At 44.0% G+C, this 27,429-nt stretch overlaps 2 protein-coding genes across 3 annotated transcripts in view; both read left to right on the forward strand.

Annotated features, from left to right (window-relative positions):
- LOC130531845 (uncharacterized) overlaps window positions 1-27,429 on the forward strand; it is a 447,745-nt gene that overhangs the window by 160,121 nt on the left and 260,195 nt on the right. The window lies entirely within an intron of this gene.
- The window catches only part of LOC130531838 (protein NYNRIN-like), a 46,004-nt gene continuing 20,036 nt past the window's right edge, over window positions 1,462-27,429 (forward strand). Inside the window, exon 1 of one of the 2 annotated variants that reach the window (XM_057044008.1) lies at window positions 1,462-7,852. In XM_057044008.1, coding sequence (XP_056899988.1) covers window positions 2,735-5,335 — 2,601 coding nt within the window. In that variant the 5' untranslated portion in view covers window positions 1,462-2,734 and the 3' untranslated portion in view covers window positions 5,336-7,852. The remainder of the gene's footprint in view (window positions 7,853-27,429) is intronic. The other variant, XM_057044009.1, reaches the window with a different exon arrangement.

Genomic DNA, 27,429 nt, shown 5'->3' on the forward strand with positions numbered 1-27,429 from the left:
CATGGGCAACCAACATTCCACAAAAGGTGCTGAATTCAAAAACCCAGCATCATGTAAACACATGGAAGACAAATATCCAGGTTCATGCTCATATGTTCAGCTGTGGATGACTAAGTTCGATTGGGATGGTAACTTAGACAAGCCAGGCAATATTATAAAATTAAAAGAAGATTTAATAGAATATGGAAAGAAACATCCAAAAGTAAATGTGGGGTTGACACAATGTCATCTCTGGCTCACTGAATCAAAATATAGAAGAGAGAAACAAAATCAAGAAAAAGAGAAACGGAAAAGAGAGAAAGAAGAGAAAAATGAGAACCCCTTTTACCCATCGCTGAGTGCGTATGTGAGGGCGGAGGACAACGAAACAGGATGCAGGAGTCGACAGATAAATGTGCCTCCTCCGTATGTTCCTCCACCTCTTGCTCCACCAGCTCCCCCTCAGGCGGTCCCATTGGACCCGCCCGGAGCCTTAGATCCCCTGGCTCTGAACACTAATCCCTTTTTGGGTCCCTTTCCATCGGGAGCCCAGTACAGAAATTATCACATGCAGGACAACACTGTGCAGATGTACCCACTGATCCAGGTTGCAAATCCACAAGCCGGTGTGCAGGGTCAAGATCCTACTATCTTGGTGTACAGAACCTGGACTCCAGAAGACTGTAAAAAAGCTTGTGATGACGTAACCTTGCCCCAAATGGACGTAGAGTTGTGCATCCAAGACATAAGACAGTTATTAAGAAGTTACCATACTAACGGTACTGAAACACAGCAAGTCCTCATGTGCGTTAATGGCAAGAAATGGGGCACTGTTAGAGGAGATTGGGTCCCAGTGGATCCAGCCACTCAACAACCCTGGCAGCCAAGAACTAAATGACAGACTTGACAGACTGTACGAGCGCATGCGAACTACTTTTACCAGACGAGCTGACTACAGCGCCATTACGGCCACGAGACAAAAGACTGACGAAAGTTTTGAAGACTATAGCATGAGAATGAAAGATGTGTTCTGAAAAAATAGTGGAATTCCGTATGCGGAAGAACCAGAAGGTCCCTACCAACAGCAGTTAAAGCAAGCTATACATGGGGGATCAAAATCAGAGATAAAAACCTGGGTAGAGAGACAATTAGTTGATTTCGGAACTTGTAACCTAAACCGCTATGAACAACATGCTATGCATGCTGAAAGACAATGCCAAAAAAGTAAGAACCAATCAACAGGCATGTTTTTCAATGCCAACCCTCTCCCAAGCCGAGGCCGCGGACGTGGGCGAGGCCGAGGCGGAAGGGGAGGAGGAGGCAATTCCCGTGAAAATGATCGGTGTCATTATTGTAAAAATTATGGACACTGGGAACGTGATTGCAAAAAAAAACGTGACCAGGGATACAATAGAGGACAGCAGCAAGGTTCTAATCCACCTCAACAATGACTAGAACCGGAAAAAGATGTCACAAAAATCAGGGCACAAAATTTGACCAATTTGAAAAAGAAGACTTAGAAGATGTTTTAGACTTAGAAACCATCTTCCTGTTTGCTGAAGGCAAACCAGAAATACAACTGACCGTGTTAGGTAATTCTTTAACATTCTTAGTAGACACGGGTGCAGGTAAATCAGTAATTAGAGATCCAATAGCCCTGGCACCAACTTCTACACAGATTTTTGTGAGATCAGCAAATGGTCTCATAACTAAAGAAAGAATGTCAGTTCCTGTAGATGTTTGTGACCCTGTAAGTGGAATCACACTTAAAGCCCCTTTCGTGATCTCCACCACATGTCCCGTAAATCTGTTAGGAAGAGATCTTATCTCTCAGCTTCAGTTGATGATTCGTACCACAGCCGAAGGGATGTGGTCTGTAGATAGAATGGTTAATCTGTGGGTAAGAGAAGGAGAGATGTGCAGTAAATTTTGGTCACTTGACATTCCTGAAAAGCAGCCCCCTCCATTTTCTGACCCAATCACTATGATATATGGTAAAGCTCTGTCATACTTACAGCCTGAAGCCCAGCTCCACAATCAAGCTGACCTGCATGTAACCATGCACGTGGAGCGCACTGGTGAGATCTGTAAATCAGACTCACACGGCACATCAAGCTATGCAGAGCAGTTTACTAAACTTAAAGATCCACAAATGATTGTAATTATGCACCTATATGTGTGTGGTCAGACAGCTGTCTGCACGGCAGGAAGCCTTTCCGCCGAAGCAGCAGCGCTATTCAAAGTGTCAGGTTCTGTACCACATGTTTCTATTGCTAAACCGCTTAAGAAAAGATGGCAAGACTTGGGATGTGACGTAAAACACTGGAGCAGCCTGCCCTATAGGCCTAAGGGTGAGGTTGATTTTAATGATCAGTTCCAGGTGTGGCGCATTCCCCTTAAAACATGGTTGCTGACTCATCCAGCAACGCGCCTCACAGACCAGAGTTCATGAGAAGAAAACATCTTCCTCACGCAGGAGGAAGAGGAGAAGCTGAAAGAGCTTCCCCCTGAATTATGGTCGGAAGGACCTGCAGATGTAGGTCTTATAAAAGGAGCAGAACCTGTAAAAATAATCCCTAAATCAGATTATAGACCATTTCAGAGACAATATCCCCTTAAGACTGATGCACAGGAGGGTATTGTTCCGATATTTAACTCACTGCTTAAAGCAGGAGTCATCAGAGAGTGTCCTGAGTCCCCTGTAAATACACCCCTATTTCCAGTGAGGAAGTCACCACCATCTACCGGCTGGCGGATGGTGCAGGACCTGCAAGCTGTAAACGCTGCAGTGGTCCCTAGGTCTCCCTTAGTCGCAGATCCATACACTCTGCTGAATGACTTAAACCCTGAACATCAGTGGTACACGGTGATAGATGTATCCAATGCATTTTTCTCTGTACCAGTACATCCAGACAGCCAGTTTTGGTTTGCGTTTACGTTTCAAGGACGGAGGTACACCTGGACAAGGTTACCTCAGGGCTACTGTGAGAGTCCCACAATCTTTTCTCAGGTAATGATGTCATCGTTAGCTAAGTTTAAACCTCCGTGTGGAAGTCAAATCCTCGTCTACGTGGATGACATCCTCATGGCCTCAAAAACAGAGGCAGATTGTTGGTCAGACACGCTAGCATTGCTACACTGGCTAGCCGCTCAAGGCCATAGATTAAGCAAAAGCAAACTGCAACTGGTGAAGCAGGAAGTGATTTATCTGGGCCATGTTTTGACACATAATGGCAAAGCTATTCTCGAGTCGAGGAAAACAGCAGTGCTTGAAGCCCCAAAACCAAAAACAAAGAAGCAGATGATGTCATTCTTAGGACTAGTGAATTTTTGCAGATCATGGATCTTAGATTATGCGAAAATAACTGCCCCTTTACAAGCATTGATGTATGATAATCCCTTAGCAATGACTGATGTGTTAACTTGGACCCCTGAAGCTGAAGAAGCATTTACACACACAAAGCAGGCCCTTGTAGGTGCTGGAGTGTTAAAGCTGCCAGACTATCAGAAGCCTTTTGAGCAGGTCGTGGATTGCAAAGGTGATTTTATGACTTCAGTTTTGTTGCAAAAGCACGGAGATAAGAGGCAGCCAGTGGCCTACTACTCCCACAAGCTAGATCCTGTAGTTTGTGCACTCCCACCATGCGTTAAAGCAGTGGTGGCAGCATCTGAGGCAGTAAAAGCCTCCGCAGGAGTGGTGCTATATCATGAGCTAACTTTGCTAGTTCCACATGCAGTGTCAATACTGCTGCTACAAAGTAAGATAGCATTCCTGTCGCCAGCACGTCATCTTTCCTGCATGGCAGTGTTGCTGTCTCAGCCGAATCTGACGATTCGACGCTGTACGACCTTAAACCCAGCAACGCTGCTACCCACCGCAGAAGAGGGACACCAGCACAACTGCCTGGATGAGGTCTCCACCAAGGTCCTGCCGCGACCAGATCTCAGTGATGTCGCATTGACTACAGGACAGACACTCTTTGTGGATGGATCATCAAGAAAGGATGACTGTGGACGCACTAGAACTGCCTATGCAGTAGTTACAGCAACTGAGGTGGTGGAGGCGAAATCACTTCCCTCCTCCTATTCTGCTCAAGCTGCAGAACTCGTCGCACTCACACGTGCCTGTGAACTAAGCAAAGGACAAGATGTTACCATTTACACAGATAGTCAATATGCTTTTTCCACGCTGTTTGTGTTTGCTCAACAATGGAATTTAAGAGGGATGAAAACGTCGACCGGCAAACCGGTCATGCATGCAGAACTGTTAAAAAAGTTATTGGCAGCAGTACAGCAGCCACGTAAAATAGCTGTATGTAAATGCACTGCACACACTAACAACACAGACGCAGTCTCACAAGGCAATGCCTTTGCTGACAGAGCCGCAAAGGCTGCAGCAAATAACAACACACTTCTTGATAATGAGGAATCATTTACCTTAGAACCTGCAGATAATGATATTCTAAAAGAAATGCAACAAAGTGCTCCAGGAAAAGAAAAGGCCATGTGGAAGAAGCAAGGAGCCAAACTGGATGATAAAGGACTATTAACCATAGGAAACAAGCCAATCCTTCCCCGGAATATGCATAAATGGGCAGCATTAGTGAGCCATGGGCCATGCCATGTCTCAACAGGAGGGATGGTACAGATGGTTAATGAACATTGTTACACTATAGGATTTCATACCTACTCAAAAATTTTTTGTTCACAATGTGCTATTTGTGTAAAACACAGCCCACAGGGAGCCCTTAAGGCCCCTGCAGGCACTACACCATTACCAAATCATCCATTTCACACAGTTTTTCTAGATTTTATTCAGCTAACACCATGTGATGGTAAACAATATTGTCTAGTAGTGTTAGATGGATTTACTAGGTGGGTAGAAATTTTCCCCACAGCAAAAGCAGATGCACTGACAGTAGCAAAAGTTTTATGTAGAGAAATCATTCCCAGGTTTGGCATCCCGAAGGTCATCTGGAGCGACAATGGAAGCCATTTTGTAAATGAGATAGTGAAAACTGTAGGAGTAACTTTGGGCATTGATTTGAAGAATCACTGCGCATACCACCCCCAGAGTGCAGGAGTCAATGGTACTATTAAGAACAGACTGAAGAAATGTATGGACGAGACAGGAAAGAACTGGATGTTTTGTCTTGACCTGGTGAAATTATGGATGCACATAACACCACACAAGAAAACAGGCATCACACCCTTTGAAGCATTATATGGGCGGCCTTATTGCCTACCATACTTTGCAACAACAAATGAGCTAAAACATGTTGAGGAAACAATAGCAGATTATCTGAAAAAAGTGTTACTCAACCGATGTGTGAATACTGTAAAATGTTCTGCCTAGTCCTGTGTCTTCCACAGATTCCACCCCCCAGGAACCCATTCAACCGGGCGACTACGTGTGGGTGAAGAAGTTTGTGCGGAAGAGGTGGAACACGCCTAGATGGGAAGGTCCTTATCAAGTACAGCTGACCACAAAGACTGCAGTTCGAGTGGACGGGAAACTGTCGTGGATACACCTTTCCCATTGTAAAAAACAGAAAATTCTTCCAGGTGAAGGCGAGGGAGCAGTGGCGGACTCTCCGTAAACGGCTGACGGCCTGTATAGGTCCAGCAACGGCTGAACCCCGTCGGAACCTGTGAAGAGGATCTAAAAGGAAATGAAGTTGTTCTTCCTAATTGTGGTGAGTGCTGTGACGGCAGGACTCGTGAGTTTTGGTCTTTGGAATTTCCGACAGGAGGGAGGTAATCAGGGACAGAAAGATGCTCTGAGACAGGATGAGAGCTACGCGCGCGCTAAACGCACCGTAGTTAGCCACTTAGAACATTCGTGGTTAGAACAAAATCCAGAGTCCTCACACACTTACAGTTTGAATACATGGTGGCGCTATGCTAATTTCACAGCTCGGACACAGAATCATTCTCGTTGTTATGTTTGTTCTATGCTACCAGTTTCTGTGCATACACCGCGAGTAACTGCTGAACCAATGGCAGGGAGTGTAGGACAGTGCTTTGTCCACATAGGGCTAAGCCGTGACACGAACTTCACACTCAAGTTGTTGGACGGAACGTGGTTCACTCGCAGCAACTGCACCCAAGAGCCACTACGGACAATGGCAGGGAAAGCCAATAGATTCAGATTCCCTGTGCTAGGTGCAATAAATCACACATACTGTTATGCACGGAGTGGTGGTAGAGATTTGGGGTCGTTACACAAGGATGTCTGTAAAGTTGTTTATACGTCATGCGCACTGGGAATCAGTCGTGATGTGAGGTTTAACACTCCAACTGGTCGGCCTTATCGGAAAACGTGTCTACAGCAAAATAAAAGTTCCGAACAGTGTGAACAGGAGTGTATTGATGACCCCCGGCACTTATGTGGTGCATATACCTTAGATGAAGCAACACAGAGGTGTCCAGAAGGTTATAACTGTACATGTAACTATCCCGCTTTCGCGCCAGGAGACAAAGGCACGCAATTAGTGGATAAGGGATGGTGGTTATGTGGACACAATGCGTATGCAGACCTACCAGCGAACTGGTCAGGAGTGTGTGCTCCAGTACATCTCAAGGATCACACAGTCATAATTTATGCTGCTAATGCTAGATCTGCACCACAGTTGCGTTCCAGGAGAGATTTGAATGACGAGTTCAAACCACATGACTCAGTGTGGGGCACAGATGTACCACGAGAGTTTAAGCATTGGTCAACCGGAAATAAAGTGACCATGACACTCTTTCCGTGGCTAGGAATAGGAAAGAACATATTGAGATTGGAAACAGTTGATTACAGGTTGAAAGTATTTACTAATTTGACAAAAGTTGCTCTCACAGGAGTCAAGGAAGAAATGACAGCGCTAAGACTGATGACCATGCAGAATAGGATGGCCTTAGATCTCATAACGGCCCCCCAGGGAGGAGTTTGTGCAATGGTAGGAGATTACTGTTGTACGTTCATCCCAGAGAATGATGCGGACGGTCACCTGATAGATAGCGCATTGAAAAATTTAACTAAACTACAGAGAGCTATGATTGATGATGGTAGTCCCCCACCAGATTGGCTTACAGGGATGTTGTCAAGGTGGAGGGAACTGTTGTTCAAGATAGGAATGATGATAGGGATAGTGCTGCTAGTATTAGCCATACTAGCTTGCTGTGTAGTACCTCTTGTTCGGGGTTGCATTGGCCGGCTCGTGGGATCAGCTGTTACTAGTACTTTGCTGCAGGTGGAAGAACGATCTCTACTGGACAACGATGAAGAGGAATCAGAAGAAGAATGGACAAATGTGATGCAAGATGTAAATGAAATGTTTGAGATGTCTTAAGCTGTACCCATGTTGAACTCTGAGTGTAAGAAATGTGTTTCTAGGAAAATGACGTAATGCATTTAAATTTCATGAAATGAAATGATGTAATACTGACAATGAGAATCTAGACGCATTTAACGATAAACAGGAGGGAAATGTGAGAAGAATTATTGTTGTTATTACTATTATCGTTTCAATGCTATAGTAAGTATAGTAAGTAGATTTAGAATGTTTAATCAAAAAGAATGTATGAGTGTTTGACTCAAGTATTGTAGCTGTTATGTTCCCAGCACTGGGAGGTATCATGTTCAAGGACACGAGGAAGTCGTAGAGATAGGAGGAGAAGGAATCATGAAGTTGTTTTGATACCAATGTTGTGTGAACCAAATAAAAGAGGAGAGCGAGCAGCAGACGGACGGAGTTGAGAGAGGAAGCTTGAACTGCTCGTCGGCTCTCCCTTGCAAGGCCTCCTGTTGTTTGTGTGGTTGATCTGAGTCTAGTAAACGAACAGCGCGGGTGACCAAACATCACCCTCACAACACCTGTTGAAGGATGTTTTACGATTGATAGGGAGCTCTATCCTGGACCAGATCAATTGTTCTTTAGTGACAGGTTATGTACCCCGGTCCTAAAAAGGTGGCAGTGATTAAGCCGTTGCTTAAAAAACCATCACTGAATCCTCATGTCTTAGCAAGTAATAGGCCGATATCCAACCTTCCTTTTATCTCTAAAATTCTTGAGAAGGTGGTGGTGACTCAATTACTGGAGCACCTGCAGAGAAACAGCCTGTTTGAGATGTTTCAGTCAGGCTTTAGAGCTCATCACAGTACAGAAACAGCACTTCTTAAAGTTACTAATGATCTTCTTATAGATTCAGATCATGGACTGGTCTCTATGCTGGTTCTGCTAGGCCTCAGTGCTGCTTTTGATACAGTTTATCACAGCATCCTGTTACATAGACTGGAACATGTGATTGGGATGAAAGGGACAGCACTAGACTGGTTTAGATCGTATTTATCTGATAGATACCAGTTTGCTCATGTCCATGGTGTTCCCTCCTTATACAGTAGGGTTAGCCATTGAGTTCCACAAGGTTCTGTACTTGGACCAATCCTTTTCACTTTGTACATGCTTTCCTTAGGGAACATTATTCAGCAGCATGGGATAAATTTTCATTGTTATGCTGATGACACTCAGCTTTATTTATCCATTAAACCAGAGGAGACAGAGAAGTTAGTGAAGCTTCAGACCTGTCTTAAAGACATAATGTCCAGGATGTCTTCAAATTTCCTCATCCTTAACTCAGGAAAAACTGAGGTCATGGTGTTTGGTCCTGAACCTCTCAGGGATAGATTAAATCACATGATCACTCTAGATGGTATCTCATTAATATCTACTCTCTCTGTGAGGAATCTTGGACTTTTGACCAAAACCTCTCCTTCAACTCACACATTAAATTAGTCTCTAGAAGTGCCTTTTTTCACCTGAGGAACATCACAAAGATCAGGAAACTACTGACGCGGCATGATGCTAAAAAGTTAGTCCATGCATTTGTTACTTCCAGGCTGGACTATTGTAATTCTTTATTATCAGGGTGTCCAAACAACTCTTTAAGAAGCCTCCAGCTGATCCAAAATGCTGCAGCCAGAGTTCTGACAGGTATTGACAAAAGAGATCACATAACTCCTGTACTGACGTCTCTTCATTGGCTGCCTGTTAAATTTAGAATAATTTTTAAAACTCTTCTTTTGACCTACAAGGTCCTCAGAGGGCTAGCTCCATCCTACCTGGAGGAGCTAGTGACACCTTACCAGCCCAATAGACCGCTCCGCTCTCAGAATGGTGGTCTTTTTGTGGTTCCCAGAGTGTCTAGGAGTAGAATGGGGGGCCGAGCATTTCGCTACCAGGCCCCCCTGCTATGGAACCAGCTCCCTGTCCAGGTACGGGAAGCTGACTCCATCGCTACTTTTAAGATCAGACTTAAAACCTACCTCTTTGAAAAAGCTAATTGTTACCAATTCTGTAGTTCCAGTTACTATCATAGACAGACAAATTATCATACTTAGGGGGTTGCCTAATCATTAGGTTAACATCTTAGCTATGTTGTTATAGGACAAGGCTGCCGGGTTCCAGAAACATGATCACCTGACAGGCCTGGTTTCCTCTCCTCTCCTCCTCCTCATCAAGTAGACTAGTTATGCTGATTCTTGTGTAGTTTTTCTGCTCCCCCCTATATTCATTTACAGGTATCGCCGCCTTCGGAGCTGCATGATGACCTCCAGCCCCGCTGACCCACTCGGCCGGTGGCTTGCATAAATAGTGTATTTTTGTATGTGTTTCTGTGCTCTATGCCCGTCCTCTCCATTCTATCATCTACCTGTCCTCCCTCCTCTCCTCTCTCTCTACCCAGCCAGCCATCAGCAGGAGGGTCCCCCTATATGAGCCTGGTCCTGCTCAAGGTTTCTTCCTGTTAAAGGGGAGCTTTTCCTTGCCACTGTTGCTTGTCTGGGGTCAGGCCCTGGGATTCTGGAAAGCGCCTTGAAACATTGTAAAAGACGCTATATAAATAAAGATTGATTTGATTTAATTTGATTTGACTGACAACAGTCACTGACATGTGCCACCAGCATCTTAACAGCCACAAAATCTAAAAGCAAGGCTCCTTTATTTCAAGAGCAACATTCAGACAAAAGGCCTGATAGAAATCTAGACACATAGAACAAAGCAAATACAAAAGAAGCTGAGAACTAAAGCTTTAATGACATCACAAAAATAAGAGGAGGAGAGTATATTCTCTCGTGGAAGGCCTGGGCCACCAATAAATTGTTAAGACCCATTTTTAAAAAAAGTGTGACCGTAGCCCTCAGTGTAAGGGAGGATTTTTACCATGGGTAAGAAGCACCGTAGCTAAAAGCTGCTTCACTTTGTTAGTGACTCTGGGATTGAGGAAAAAACCTCCTCCTGAGCACCTGAAGGGTCTGATGGTTACATAATGTACCAGAAATATATTTAGACAATTTAGTTCTGTGTATTCAAGTTGTATGATAATAGAAAACATAATAGAAATAATGGAAAAAATGATCAAAAAACCCTGCAGATGCAGAACCTTGGCTCCTACACATCCACGCTGAGTCGCTTTGTCTCAGCTTGGCCAGCGCAGCACCGCCTGTAATCAAGGTGGAATAGACAAAGTGCTCCCAGCCTGGAAGCAGGCAGTGCCCTCTTCAGCAGGCAGCAGAAGAGGGCGCTGTCCTGCACACACGCAGCTTGGGTGGAGACCAGCTGTACTGTCCCACCACTGAATGATGCATTTGGAGACTGTAAATGTCATCGGCTCATCTGTAATTTTCCGTGTTACATTTGTCTGAGGTTGTGTGTGATCTTTTGAATCATGGTCACAGCTCATGCGCTGACCTTTTGTGTTTGATCAGAGAAAATGGATTTGCTTGTCCAACATCATATTTAGCGAAACTGCACAACTGGTTTCCTTTTAGAAGACAATGACTGGGAAGCCTGGAGCGTGAATAAAACTACAGCATGACCAACATATTCTTGAAGACATCACAGACCTTTCCCCTTCCTCCAGGCCAGTGTGTGTGTGTGTGTGTGTGCATGTGTGTGTTTTCCTGAGAAACATCACAAAGATCAGGAAACTACTGACACGGCATGATGCTGAAAAGTTAGTCCATGCATTTGTTACTTCCAGGCGGGACTGTTGTAATTATTTATTATCAGGGTGTCCAAACAACTCTGTTCTGATATGTATTGACAAAAAGATCACATAACTCCTGTACTGGCGTCTCTTCATTGGCTGCCCGTTAAATTTAGAATAATTTTTAAAACTCTTCTTTTGACCTACAAGGTCCTCAGAGGCCTAGCTCCATCCTACCTGGAGGAGCTAATGACACCTTACCAGCCCAATAGACCGCTCCGCTCTCAGAATGCTGGTTTACTACCAGCCCCCCTGCTGTGGAACCAGCTCCCTGTCCAAGTACAGGAGGCTGACTCCATCTCTACTTTTAGGATTAAACCTTCCTCTTTGAAAATGCTTATTGTCACTAATTCTGTAGTTGCAGTTACTATCCTAGACAGCCAAATTATCATACTTAGGGGGTCGTCTAATTATTAGGTTAACATCTTAGTTATGCTGCTATAGGCCGAGGCTGCCGGGGTCCAGAATCATGATCACCTGAAAGACCTCCTCTCCTCTCCTCTCCTGATGTTATTTCCTGTATAGTTTCTCTGCCCCCCTCCCGTATCCATCAAAAGATCTGGCTGCCATTATAGCTGTTTGCTGGCCTGCCGAACTCCGACCCTTCTGACCCACTCTACTCTTACACCAGCAGCTTGTATTACCCGTATTGGCCCGAATATAAGACGACCCTGATTATAAGACGACCCCCTCTTTTTCAAGACTCAAGTTTGAAAAAAGACTTTTTGAACACCAAATGTAATTTTTATACAGAAAATAATTACAGTACATTTGAAACAAATGATTATATCTTCGACCCACTTTTCTCCAGATTGTCGCTACATTTCTCTATTTTCTGTTATCTCTTCTCTTATTTTCTTTTCTTTCTTACTGCTATTTTTTACTTTTCTTCTTCGTGCTACCGCTATTTTTATTTTTCTTCTTCGTGACAGGGGTTCGCTTTGGCCTGGGACGTTTAGTTCAGCATTCGCTTTAAATATATCTGGCGCCATCTAGCGTTGTGAATGGGTATAATGTCTAGACCGCGAATGTAAGACGACCCCCACTTTTTCAGTCTTCTTTCAACGCAAAAAACACCGTCTTATATTCGGGCCAATACGGTAATAATGTATTTCTATGATCTCAACCTATTCTCTCCTCTACCTGTCCTCCTCTCCCTTCTCCTCTCTCTCTACCCAGCTGGCCATCAGCAGGAGGGTTCCCCTATATGAGCCTGGTCCAGCTCAAGGTTTCTTCCTGTTAAAGGGGAGTTTTTCCTTGCCACTGTTGCTTGTTGGTGGTCAGGCCCTGGGATTCTGTAAAGCACCAAGAAACAACTTTGATTGTAACAGATGGTATATAAATAAAGATTGATTTGATAAAGATTGATTTGAAAATGTGTCGGCTGTGTGATCAATAATGGTCTTCCTTATTTTGTCTCATCTTGCACAAGAATCTTCACAAAATGGGAAAACAAATCCCATTCTTTCTTTCGTCCAGGAAAGGTAAGTGTAAAGATCCAATACATCTCCTGTTGAAGGATGGATCACATCTATTGTGAAGAGGGGGAGGGATGAGCTATGTGCTAATAATGGACATAGGATAGGCTGACTTATTGGGCCAACTGGCTTTCTGTCCCATTGTTTTCTCTTTGATCTGCCAAAATATCCACATTTGCGTTCCAGTACACAGACTATATAAATTATTTTAACATTTCTTACAGTTAACAAAAGAGTTTATTGTGAATTGTCTCTTAAGGAGCACAACAACAAGCGTTTGTTGAACAAAATTAGTACAATATCACAACAATAAGTAGTTCCTTTTTAATTTCCGTAACCAATGCTTCATCATTTGCCTGGTCCTGCTCAAGGTTTCTTCCTGTTAAAGGGGAGTTTTTCCTTGCCACTGTTGCTTGTCTGCGGTTAGGCCCTGGGATTCTGGAAAGCGCCTTAAAACAATTTTGATTGTAAAAGATGCTATATAAATAAAGATTGGTTTGATTTGATTTGATCATTTGGGCTGTGCAGTAGCTGTAGAACTTTGTTTCTCAAAATGGGTGCTGATCTGATGCAAAATAAATTAGGATTATAGAATCAGAATCATTGCCATTGTTCATGTAGTACACAGTATTACACAAGCTAGGAATTTGTCTTGGTGTGACGCTGCAACATTCAACATAGAGAAGACAACACTAGAATAAGATAAATAGATAATAAGAATAATAGATAAATAAAATAAGATATATATATATGTGTGTGTGTGTGTGTGTTGTGTGTGTGTGTGTGTGTGTGTGTGTGTATAGTAAGAAATAGTGCAGGTCAATGCAAAAGTAATGTATTGTTCGTGAGTCCGACTGGCTGCTGTACATGGTGCTTAAGTGATAAGTCACTTGGTGTTCAGCAGCCTGATGGCAGAGGGGAAGAAGCTGTTCATGTAGTGGGAGGTTTTTGTCCGAAAGGACCGTAGTCTCCTGCCGGAGGGGAGGGGGGAAAACCGTCCGTGACCAGGGTGGGAAGGGTCGGCCGTGATCCGACCTGCACGCCTCCGGGTCCTGGAGATATACAGGTCCTGGATGGATGGAAGCCTGCAGCCGATCACTTTCTCGGCAGCGCGCACGACGTGCTGCAGCCGCAGTCTGTCCACTCACTGACTCCTCAAATAGAGGAGTTCAAGGCTCTGTTGTCTTCACATTACTATAATAAACAGTTTTTGCTTGTCACTAGTCGATCACCCATAACCATGACCTCCTGATTGTGGCACACTTTTTATTGTGTGGGTCATAAATGTGCAACCTGCAGTGCTGGATTTGTAAAGCAGCGGGTACTCAAGGCACCAGCCTGGCCTCTGACCAGGTGCCATGGTACAGAGGGTGTGGCAGAAAGCAGCAGCTCATTTTCAGCAAAACTACAGATACTAAATAGCCGTTGAAAGTGAAGGCTTTGGGGATAGGCTGTGGGCCTCGTCTGAGAGGAACGCACTTGCATAAACTTAAATAAATGTTCTGTGGCCTCGTGGGAATATTACATCTTGCAAAATTATAAGAAAGCAGTTCATTTCCCCATTGGAGTCCTTCTCAGCAGTTTGTGTCATCATCTGTACTACAGCGAATTCTGCATTCACCCATCCATTCACACTGACATTCATAAATTAGTGATGAACATACACGGCACCTGCTCATCAGAACTAACAATCACACACCTTCAACAGAACCCTACGAATGAACACCTTTCTTTTTCCAGGCAACCAGGCTCTCATGTCAGCCAGGGCAGCAGCCACATTCAGTTCAGTTCAACGTAAATAATGCAGCATCTGTCTCTAGACACAGAAACCCAGAGCCTCTGAGCAAGTTACACTTACAAGAAATAATTTAACAGGAAGAAACCCTCAGCAGACACAAGCTCATATGCTGATGGTCAGTGAGATAAAGGAGGCAGAGAAAAGCAGCAACACACAAATATATCAAAGGAGCCTGGTCCATGGAGATGTTCAACAGGTCAGTGAACTCAACTGTTAGTTCTCCTGTACTGTGTGATTCAGGACCTGACCAGGTTGCGAGCAGAATGATTATCAGCCAGTAGCCTTTACCCCAAAATTGTTATGTGTGAACATCCCATCTTCCGTAGACCAAAACCAGTCTAATATGTCAACTGAGGTTGCTGCATCACTGACCCTTCTCACCATATTGACACATCTGGACCAGTGACAACTACGTGTGAATGCTATTCATAGATTATAGCCCCACTTTTAACACCATCCTGCAGGAACAGTCCACAGTCCACACAGCTAAATCATCTGGGTCTCAACACACCCTGGACGCAAGACTTCCCCATGAGTAGACCACAAACTGTGTTCATGGAAAAGCTTGTCTCCCCTTCCATCACTCACAATTCCAGAACATCAGATGAGGTGTGCGCTGAGCCCCTTCTTCTTACTCTACACACATGAATACAATCCTTAACTGGAGTCCAACGCTCATTAAGGGTCATAGGGTGCAGGTCATGCAGAGCTTCAAGTACCTCTGGGTCTACATCAGTCAGGATGTGACTTAGATAGCCATCGCCATGGTTTTGGTTAAAAAAGAACTCCAGAGGTGACACTTCCTGAGGGGCCTGAAAAACATGCAGCTTCCATAACAGTTGCTACTGAAGTTTTACAGGTCAACTATTGAGCCAGTGATGACCCACTGCATCAGTGTGGTATTCTGGCTGAACCGAAGAAAACCAGTTCTGCAAGAACTTTCACGCAGTGCAGGTAATTCCACTTTAGAGAAGCATTTTTGTGGGGATTACATATTTCTCCTCCAGTATGTTGACCATGTTTCCGAAGCTTTCATTGCTCACAGTATTTAGGACACATATCTTTGGCCAATTATGGCATTCGTGATATTAGTTGTGTTACGATACGTGGTTGTACCAGACCCGAACGCAGGCAAGATGCAGTGATGAAAGGTTCAAAGTAGGTTTTATTTAACAAACACAAAAGGACAGTCCTCCTAGACTGCTGGGAAGCAACAGTTCCAACTTCGGGTGCATACAAAGAGCTTCAGCGCAGAGTCACAAAATCATCAAAATCTTTCAAAACCAACAAAGTCACCAGAGACACTAAAAGCACACAAAAATCCTCCAACACTGGTAGGCCGGAGTTCTAGTCCTTAAATAAGCTGCTGATAGCTGATGGCCTGCAGGTGCGCCAACCGGTGGCCGGAGCATGGCTCCACCATGCCCCCTGCAGGAAAAGACAACCGGGAAGCCTGGAACCCAACAAGTTGTTCTGTGTCTTTGAGAGGTTGATGGCTATAGGTTTAGCTTTGGCCTTTCCGGTTTCTAATATTTAAGTGTGTAGCATTTTTTTTCAGGCGGTTACATAAGTTAGTTGTGTTGCCGTTTGTTCCAGACACTCATTAGCTCTTTTTGGTTAACATCACCTGCCCGAATCCATAAAACCTCCAGACCTTGATTATTGATCCCTCATGAGGCATTAGCTTCTCACTGCCAAATGCTGCCCCATTGTCACCTTCTGTTTTGATATTAAATCTCGTTCCCCCTCTATTTTTCTTCTTGCTTTGCCTTTTAGGACAGCTTTTTACCCATTTCAGGGAGCGTTGAAGTCCTCGCCTTATGCCCTCTGGGTGTTGGCTGACTACTGTCTAAGAAAACACTTGATTTGAGATGCAGCAGAGCCTGCTTTTTAAATGTTAACATTTCTGATTATCATCATAATGTAATCATTGCAGCCTAAATCGTAATAGTGATTACATTTATTTAATTGTGCAGCACTAACTGTGATTGTTGTGCTTGGCTACTTCTTCTCCTATTGTACAGGCTTCTAAAAGAGACAGTGTAGAGAAACTCTCTGGAGTGAATTATTCTTCACTGTCTGTTTAGGCTTCCTTGTTTTTTTTCAAGTGTTGTTAATGATTAGCTTATGCTAATTGAATTTCAAATCCCCCTGTCAACAAACAGTCAGGAGTGACACACCAAAGACCAGCAGGAGTCTCTCAATATTAAGCTCCCACATCCACACCCATTGCAAAGGTCCATTTAATTTGAAGTCAGGTTTTCTGTGCAAGCAAATCTGCACCATCATTTAAATGGATTAACAGAAATGTTTTTTTTGTTTTTGTCAAATCAAATCAATCTTTATTTATATAGCGTCTTATACAATCAAAATTGTTTCAAGGCGCTTTCCAGAATCCCAAGGCCTAACCCCACACAAGCAACAGTGGCAAGGAAAAACTCCCCTTTAACAGGAAGAAACCTTGAGCAGGACCAGGCTCATGTAGGGGGACCCTCCTGCTGATGGCCAGCTGGGTGAGGAGAGGAGAGGAGAGGAGAGGAGAGGAGAGGAGAGGAGAGGAGAGGAGAGGAGAGGAGAGGAGAGGAGAGGAGAGGAGAGGAGAGGAGAGGAGAGGAGAGGAGAGGACAGAAACACACACAAAAATACACTATACAATGGGTCAGCGGGGCCGGAGGTCATCATGCAGCTCCGAAGACGGCGATACCTGTAAATCAATAGGGGAGGAGAAGCAGAAAAACTACACAGGAATCATCATAACTCGTCTGCTTGATGAGGAGGAGGAGAGGAGAGGAGAGGAGAGGAGAGGAGAGGAGAGGAGAGGAGAGGAGAGGAGAGGAGAGGAGAGGAGGAGAGGAGAGGAAACCATGACCCAGTGGGGTGACAGAGGCCTGTCAGGTGATCATGTTTCCGGACCCCGGCAGCCTTGGCCTATAACAGCATAGCTAAGGTGTGACCTAACGATTAGACGACCCCCAAAGTATGATAATTTGTCTATCTATGATAGTAGCTGCAACTACAGAATTAGTAACAATAAGCTTTTTCAAAGAGGTAGGTTTTAAGTCTGATCTTAAAAGTAGCGATGGAGTCAGCCTCCCGTACCTGGACAGGGAGCTGGTTCCATAGCAGGGGTGCCTGGTAGCTAAATGCTTGGCCCCCCATTCTACTCCTAGAAACTCTGGGAACCACAAGTAGACCAGCATTCTGATTGTTTTCAGAATAGAGCTGCATTATTTACCACATTAATAAAATTAATAAAAAGTCATCTTTTATTTTACAGTCTTTCAGCTGGTGAGCCCGTGACGTAATTTAAATAAAAGATTTCTGTCTTTAGAGGATTCCACAGGACAATTCACTTCTATAATGTACTGATCTATTAAATACTACATTGGGGGTCATTAGCATTATTAAAAGGTGGATCATCCTGCTCATCATGTGATGTTTGCTGTGAGTAATAAATTATATAATAATGCAACTACATTTTAATTACAATTGGGTGCAAATTTGCTTCCACAGTTTTCTTTTTCTGGGGGGGGGGGGGGGGGGGTTAACACCTTATTCCTATTTCTGTAAAATCTAAGTGACTGATTTTTTGCACTACTGTGTTTCTATAACGGATGAAATGTGAATTATTCAGCTCATTGCTTTTGCTGCCTAACAACGTTATTTTGAAATGGATGCCAGGAGCTCCTCTGTCTCTGGTCAGTATCAGCGCACGGCCCGACAAAAGAACATACTGCAGAACCGGCAAATGACATCGCTCGAATTGCAGGCAGCGAATGAAGCAACGCCCCACCCACCCACCACACACACACACACACACACACACACACACACACCACACACACACACACACACACCACACACACACACACATCCAAGGTAGGCAGACATAAGGAGAAGTGAGAGGGAGAGGGAGTGGCGGTGTGAGAGAGAGGTTTCTTCTAAAATTACAGTAGAAAGGATGGGTTAAGGGTATCAACCACTGAGTGGATCAAGCTGCTGTATTCCTGCAGCTGCTCTGCTTGACTCAGAAAACCAACTCATTCATTTTTACTGACTGGTGCTGCAGTCAATTCTGGCCGTATATTTGCTTAAACACCCTTCAGTTGCTGATATTCTTGCTCTCACCTACAGTATTTACTCCATTCCAGATTCCACGAAAAACAATCTGTTTGACTTCTTCTGTGGATGCTACTGCTGCAGTGACTTCCATCTATAGAATAATAAAGTACTCACCATAAGATACAGAAATAAAACTGATCTCTCTCCAGTTTGGAAAGAGGAAAACTAGCAACAACAGTCACTGCTGAGTAATAACTAGCATGTTTTAAGGGTCCTTATCTTGAGTCTGGAGTGAGTCCTGTGGTTTTTTCTCTGATAGTAAAGTGAGTGACATGACACGAACATGATCAACGGTTGTTTGCTGCTTTTGGCCAAAAAAGTATTCTGCATTAGTTAGCTGTGTTTTACAAAATGTGAAAGGTGTCTGATAAATTGGGGTATAAATGATCTACCAGTAAGTCTGTGTAGATTCTCAATCATCCAGGTCATCGTATCCAAGGTAGTTTTCTCTGTCAACTGGACTGGGTTTCTTCTCTTTGAAGACGTTTCGCCTTCTATCCAGAAGGCTTCTTCAGTTCTGAACTCGTTCGTTTGGTGCAAGAGCTTGAGAAAACAGCCAAGAAGTTAGCGGAGTTTAAGAACCACCTCTGCTTCAACCACAGATGTCGACAGCATCAGATCAACGGTAAAAGGACACAGAGCCCAGGTAATTCTTCACATGACAGAAAAACGTTTACTCAATGAAAGGATCAGACAAATCCATTTTACCATAAATGCCCTGGAAGCTAAGTTAGACGAAAGAAGGGAGGAACTATACCTACTGCTCCCCTCTGGACACCAAACACACCAGGACCAAGGAACGTCAGATCCGAAAATTCACCACCCTACTGGCAAAGCACAACCCCAACGGAACCAACCCCTTCTCCATGACAGAAAAACAGGACACATCCTTGTCTGACGCACAACGGGCAAAATGGGTAAAAAACCTATCAGACAGGGAGCTTACACAAACCGAAGCGGGAGTGCTTTCCAAAGGTCTGAATTTTTCAGTCACCCCTGAAGAGGTACCGATTGTCAAACTCATCACAGCCACTGAGACAGCCATCAGAAACAATAAACTCCCGGAAGCAGAAGCAGAACAGATAAGACTTAAGGTAACAGCTGCATTAGCTAGTGCAAAACCTCCAACCTCCAATATCACTAATGAGGAAAAAAGAGCCATTGCATCCTTAGCCAAGGACAAGAACATCACCATCTTACCAGCTGACAAAGGTAGGTGCACGGTCTTACTCAATACCACTGACTATGACACCAAAATAATCAGTCTCCAGACAGACACTGCTACATATGAGAAACTCAAGCGAGACCCTACCAGCTCATAGAAGAAGAAGGTGGTAGACTTCCTACAGAAACTGGAAAAGGATAAAGCTATTGACAGACCACAATACTACTGTCTATATCCAGGAGAAACCATCCCTTGCATTTATGGATTGCCCAAGATCCACAAACCAGGGTCCCCTCTCAGACCCAACACCATCCGCCCCGCTCTGCTACAGGACAAGCTGTCCCAGCTTAGTGTGCCTGCCTCCCTCTGCAGGTGGATCACTCACTTCCTGACGGATCGGAGGCAGTATGTGCGGCTGGGGAAGACTGTCTCCGACTCCGTCACCATCAGCACCGGATCACCCCAGGGCTGTGTACTTTCCCCCCTCCTCTTCTCCCTGTACACAAACTGCTGCACCTCAAGCCACCAGTCTGTCAAACTGATCAAGTTTGCGGATGACACCACCCTCATCGGTCTCATCTCCAATGGCGATGAGACTGCCTACAGGAGGGAGGTGGCTCGACTGGTGTCCTGGTGCGGACACAACAACCTGCAGCTGAACGCTCAGAAGACAGTGGAGATGATTGTGGACTTCAGGAAAGTTACAGCCCCTTTGCCCCCCCTTGCCCTTATGGACTCCCCCGTCACCATCACGGACTCCTTCCGCTTCCTGGGCACCACCATCACCCGGGACCTTAAGTGGGAGCCAACCATCAGCTCCCTCATCAAGAAGGCCCAGCAAAGGATGTTCTTCCTACGGAAGCTGAGGAAGCTCAATCTGCCTCCCAGGATGTTGGCGCAGTTTTATACGGCCATCATCGAGTCCATCCTCACCTCCTCCATCACCGTGTGGTTTGCTGGTGCCACCGTCAGGGACAGACTGAGGCTGCAGCGCGTCGTGCGCGCTGCCGAGAAGGTGATCGGCTGCAGGCTCCCATCCATCCAGGACCTGTATATCTCCAGGACCCGGAGGTGTGCAGGTCGGATCACGGCCGACCCTTCCCACCCTGGTCACGGACTGTTTTCCCCCCTCCCCTCAGGCAGGAGACTACGGTCCATTCGGACCAGAACCTCCCGCTACACTAACAGCTTCTTCCCCTCTGCCATCAGGCTGCTGAACACCAAGTGACTTATCACTTAAGCACCATGTACAGCAGCCAGCCGGACTCACGAACAATACACTACTCCTCATGGACCTGCACTATTTCTCACCACTCACTATTTATGTAAATACTGTATATAAGTCTTATTTTATTTTATTTATCTTATTCTAGTGTGGTGTTGATGTCTAATGTTATGTTGAATGTCGCAGCGGCACACCACGACAAATTCCTAGTTTGTGTAATACTGTGTATTACATGTACAATGGCAATAAACCTTCTTCTGGTTCTTCTGGTTCTTCTGGTTCTGAAGTAGCATCAATTCTGTAACATACAACATTTCCAAATACTTGGCCTCCATCTTGTCTCCCATTGTGGGCAACACCGCACACCACATCAAAACCTCCCATGACTTTGCACAATGTTTTGTGACTGATTACACAGTTTTTGCCCCCACCATAATAAAGAAATGCAGTTAATGTGTTGCCACAAGGTAGGAGGTGAAATCAGGGATTCTAATGGCCCAGTAGTACTGTAGTGAACCCTGAGGGACAAAGGTGCTCAGCCATGAGTGACGCCAGTTGTGGAGCTGATGCTCTGTGCATAAAGTCCTTAGCACAGCTGATTGGTTGCTTCCTGCCAATCACTGTGGTATTGCGAGCAGTGTCCCTTTACTGTTCTCTTTCTTCCTTTCCTGCCTTGGGCTAACTTGATGTTTTACAAGTGCCTTACGGCATCATTGCACTTGGGGACAGTCTCCAAATGATGTTGATCGATGCTATTTGGTCCAGTGCACAGCATGTCTTTTGCATTTAGAGAGTGGCAGCTCTGGGTCACCTGACATATTATCTTTTAATCCAAACCTTTTCTGGAAAAGTTAGTGGTTTGTGTTGGGATCAAAATATTCCCCCAGGTGCGGACAGTGTGGGGAAAGGACTCAGCTACGTGTTGGTGGTGGAAGAATGCTTTCTACCACAAGCATCTGTTTCAGGAGATGACCTATTTCAAACCATCAGCGTTGCCAGAGGCTTGAGATGGACAGTGAAGTGATGCTTGTTAAAGATCCTTCTGAGTTTGTTGCTTTTGGGAGGACCAGCACAGTAGGAATGATGTTTTGGCTCTGCTCACCTTTTCTTCATCTGTTCTGTTCATTGCTGAAAGCCCAGTTATGAACTCGAGGAAACCTGATGTGCTCTTGCTCCTTTCTCGCCGGGCAGTTCAGGGATCTGATGATTCTGTCGTGGGTGGTGTGAGTCAAATAGTTGTTGTCGGTTACTGGTAGTGTAACCTACCTTTTTCCCAAACTACAATTTTGTGACCACAGAGAATTTATGTAGTAGAGGATGTCACCTGACTGCACACTGTACATAATTTCCATTCATTTATTTTAGAAAAGTAAATTCAATGAAATAAAAAACAATACTTGTATTTGTTTTCCTTCTGACGATGCTTCGTCTCTTACTTATCATTCACATCCCCTCACTTGATGGTCCATTCTCCAATTGGCTCCCTGTCTCTCCCACTAATCACCCATTATAGTTAGTTTAGATTTTACACCCTCAATCTCCTACTTGCTCCCTCTCTCTCTCGCTCTAAGGAACCAGATGTGTTCCTTGTTTGGTTTATTCAGCAGCTGAGATTGTGGTTTAAGAGAATCTTCTGCTGGCAGGAAGCCAAGCTGCTCCAGTTCAAATGTGTCCTTTCATTATTCATGATGCAAATAGGCTTTCTTCATTTATGTGAAAGCTTTTTAGCTAAAGAAATGGCATCACCACTGTAGATGTCACATAATTTTTTTTCCCACTTGTTTGCTGATGCATCTTTTGTAATGTTATTATAAGAATGTACGTTTTGTGATGTTATTAGAACAGCTTCCAAAATTTCAGACTGGAGCTTTGGTCTTGCTTCTATTGAAAAATTGGGTCACATATTTTACATTGATATAGCAATGAATGAATCTCCTTGCATCCCAACTCCCACCCTTTGTGATCCTGGTTTCCCTCATGTGTTGCACCTGTTCCCAATCAATGTGCATTCTCCCATGTTTAGACCAGCATATTTTACCTTTTCAGTGTGTTCTTGTTTGGATTATTCTGCTTGGGTTCTGCCCATCAAACTGGATTTATTTGCTGTGTTGGACTGATTACCTGGAAATAAACAAAAATAAATGGTTGAAATTTTAGGTACCTGCCTGTCTCCAGAGGTCCTGCTAATCTCAGGTCCTGACACATCCTAAACATAGATTCAACAAAACCAAATGAGCTCTAAACTCTTTTGTTTTCATAAAAATTTAATAAATATTAATTTAGTTTGGAGGCCACCATTGTTGATTCCAATACATTCTGGATTGATGTAAATCAAGTCAGTGGTCCAGGAGCAGTGCATGAGACCGCTTTGTCCCCTGCTCAGCTTTGGAGCTTTAAAGCTGTGCAAACAGACAGAGATAAGCATAATAAAGTCATTAATGAAACTGTTGATCAACATTAGGAGAATGGTGGTCTATAAAAGATGCTAACATGTGTTTGGTTTGTTATCTCACTCACTTCTGTTGCCTCTCCTGGCATTATTCACCCATGGCACTGCACAGATCAAGTCGCTGCTTGTGTACAAATACTAAACTGTCTTGGATCTCAGATATAGTTATAGCCTCATTCAATCATGGCAGACAAAAAACTTAGCCTGCTCTGATCAAGATTCCTTAACTGGGCCTTGGCCCTTTCCTTTCCTGACTGAAGTGTGAAGAGAATTGTGTTTGCTTTTTTCCTATTTCTTTCTGTTTTCTGTTAGTTAGTTTAGAAGTTAGGGATAGTATAATCTTTAGCAAGAGTAAAAACGATAAACAGTCAGTTGACCCTCCCTTGACATCATTGTTGTTTTGATAGTTGTAATCAGGAGGAAACAGTCAGACGGGAAATGTTAAACACCCATCGTAAAACTGGACAGCATAATTTAGTGATGTTGATAAGTTCCTCTACAAGAAGACTGTGAACTTTGACCTGGCTATCTGGAAAACAAGAACTATGTCAGCAAACAATGGAACGGGAAGAAGAAGACGAGGTCATCCAAGCAGAAGGACTGGATTGGACTGGATTAGCATCAATAATTAGCACACCCGAGATTTGTGTTTTTTGTGTGGGTTGGAAAAGTGACAGAGTGAACATGAATTAAAAGGCTCTTTGTCCTTGGGAATTAACCCCCAGAGTGGAACCGGACCAACGAAGTTTGGTCTAGAAACTTGTTTCACTGAGGTATTGAGTTGACCGTTGGAGTCATTAACATTCAATTTCACTTGGGAGCATAGTTAAAGATGGAACTAGAATGTGGTAAAGCGAGTTGGGATCAGGGAGAATGTTCTCCCTATCCACAGTCTGTGGAAGAACAGCGGAAGTGGACACTTGATCAGGTTGTGAGTGGCATGAAAGAAAAGGATAGGGAGAGAGAATTGGATGCAATAAAAAAAAGTTGTGGAAGGAAGCTCAGAAGCAAAAAATACTTCCCCCTCCAGGGGCAAGGTTAATTTAGGTGAAGCGTTGTGTAAGTGGGAGTCAGAAATTCACACCATATTACAAGATCATCTTGATAATCCAAAATTAGGTTTTATAGTAGGAAAATCATGGCAAAAACAGGGTAAGGAGTTAGAAGATAAGTGTCGAAGGATACATGTTGTGGCTGTGGCATGTGTGGCAGTGAAAAATTGCAGATCTGGGGGGGGTCACACGAGTGCCCAATTTAGAGAAGCCTCCACCAGAAGATCCAAACCAGACACTGACACTTAACACCACTCTTTATCCATCATTACCTACTACCTCTTCCCCACCACCATATCAATTGCTAGTTTTGACTATTAACAGTGGTCAGTTTGAGTTGGACAGAGATGAAGAAATGCAGGAGTTACGTGAGACAGTGGGGGAACTTCGGAGACAGGTTAGAAGGATCAAACAGGGACAGGAAGAGGTTTCTAAAAAAAGCTTCAAGAGCCTGTTGAATCTCAGACAGAATTATATGAAAAAGACCCAGGTTTACTTGTGGAAAATTATGAATCAGAATCAGGGGAAGAGAGTGAGACTGAGTATAGAGGTTTACTGCTCACAGGGGCCATAAACAAAGAGGAGGTGATGACAGTGCAGCAACAGCTTCTAAAAATGCAGTTAGATGAGGCACGGAAAAAGCTTAATGATAAACGAAAGGAAGAGAAACAGATGGGCCAAGCATTTAGCTATCAGGCCCCCTTGCTGTGGAACCAGCTCCCTGTCCAGGTATGGGAGGCTGACTCCATCTCTACTTTTAAGATTAAACCTTCCTCTTTTAAAATCTTATTATCACAAATTCTGTAGTTCTAGTTACTATCATAGACAGACAAATTATCATACTTAGGGGGTTGTCTCATCATTAGGTTAACATCTTAGTTATGCTGCTATAGGCCGAGGCTGCCGGGGTCCAGAAACATGATCACCTGACAGGCCTCTGTCACCCCACTGGGTCATGACTGCCTCTCCTCTCCTCTCCTCTCCTCTCCTCCTCCTCTCCTCTCCTCTCCTCTCCTCTCCTAGCAGATCAGTGATTATGTTATTTCTGGTGTAGTTTCTCTGCTTTCCCCCTTTCCACTCTTCAGAACTCCTCCACAGAAGCCATCAGTGAGAATATAGCTAAATTGTTAACTGCTTTAAATCATCAATACTGCTATAGTTTGAAACAGATCACTACATGCTGAGCAACCAGCACTGTTTCAGCATCCCAATCATTACGGCTGCAAGTCCCTCTAACTGCCCAACCAAAAGCTTGATAAACTCCCCCATAGTCTTCAGGTGCTACTTATGGTGGGTAATTGTGCACTGTAATCCACAAGTCTGCTGAAGCATTCACTAATCAGTGACCCCCCCATGCAGCCTTGGACATGCCCCCAAGACAACTGTTTCAACCACGTTCGGCACCACAACAATTTGAGAGACTAGGGTTGATACAAGTGGAATATGATTGGAGGCCAAAGCAACTCTTAAACTTAGAATTGGTTGTTATGGATGATGTTATTATTGTATCCAGTTAAATGGCTTTTTATCAGAGAATGAGCTCATGTCAAGACTGGGCTGCAGGAGACAGCATCAGAAAGGATCAGTATCAGATTGTAGCCAGAATTGTAATGTTATGATTAGCTGACCTATAAGCAAAATCTGATATTGGGTACAACTCAGTATATTAATTTCTGAAAGAACATGTTAAAAACAAAAACATTTGTCCAGTGAATTTGTTAGTTCTCCTAGTGTTCCCCTCTGCCCCTACCTTCTGTATCTTGTCAGCCTTTCCCCTGTTTGTATATTCCCAGGCTGGCTGGGGCTGCTTTCCAGTTCCCTCCCATTGTTCCCTCTACACAGCAGCTACTCATCTCCAGACAATCATCTACATCTGCCTCCTGTTTTGAAAGACTGATCCACACTTCCATCTCCACCAATGCATTGTTTATCCCTCAGTGGTAACTACTCGGCTCATAAATTCCCAGTCACTCCTGTGTTGGTAGCTCCTTTTCTCGTACCTTGTGCTTATTGTGCCTGTTCTTTGTCTGCAGCTTTCCATCTGTGTCAACTGATCCTGTCCATCTCATCCAGCCTGTTTCCAACCTCGCTGTGGACTTTTTCTATTTTATGAAATGCTGATTTTAACGTTTAGTAAAGGAGCTTAACCTGATTCAGTTGTTTGTCTGTCTTTGGGATTCAGTTCATGTCTGCTTATCCTATCAGAAATAGGTGCAGAAGCCTTGGGAGGACATTCATGTAAATAGAATAGAAGGGAGCAGTTTAAGTCAAATGTTGCAATGACCAAGCTAGTGTAAATCTGCTCATCATTCCTGTTTTTATTTTTTGTCTATCCACCGGCTGTCATTGCCCATATGGCACAACAGAAACTGTGCTCAGGGCAATATTATCAATTCATTGCATTTTTCAAGAGTCCATTTTGATGGGTTCTTCTCTATTTAAGGGATGGAATTATTGACAAATTGTCAGTGGAATTCACGTTTGGTTGTGATTAATAATTTACTGCCAAGCAACTCTTTCAAATGCAAAAAATCATTTGCATATGCAGAGAATCAGGGATGTCAGACATTCATACTAACTCCATCTTGTTAAACTCTAGAAAGACTCCCGTGCTAAATGATACATGCTATATGTTCGACTGACAGATCTCGGATCTCTTTGTGCAAAGTGGACCTCTGATTGGTCTTTTTTGTTTTAAGGCTCTTGTCTTGTGATTGAATTTATATTTTCATTTTCACAGATGTAGGCCCCTCAGGCATCATTGTCAAATATGCTCCCGCTCTCCTCTCTGGGGAGCATTTGTCCCTGAAAGCTATGTATCACATGTAGAAACAGACTGATCGAGAGCTGAAGGATGGGCAGGTGGTGCACAGTGCGAGGGGTATTAATTCAAAGATTTGTTGAAGCCAAATCCATGTGGGCTACCTGGCTACTGTTCAAAAGACCTCAGCTGGAGGCAAAGTCAGATCCACATAGTCTCTCATAGAAAGATTAATGTAAAAGCAGTCTCAGATGTACAGGTATTTCAAAACCTTTTCAGGATTAGAGGGTAAATATGCAGCATTTGTAGGGTTTCGATAAGACCGATGGCATCAGAGCTCCAGGAGCCTTCTGTGTTCAGGAGAATCCC

This window comes from Takifugu flavidus, chromosome 9 (assembly GCF_003711565.1).
Source record: "Takifugu flavidus isolate HTHZ2018 chromosome 9, ASM371156v2, whole genome shotgun sequence".
In the NCBI taxonomy this organism is placed as follows: Eukaryota; Metazoa; Chordata; class Actinopteri; order Tetraodontiformes; family Tetraodontidae; genus Takifugu; species Takifugu flavidus.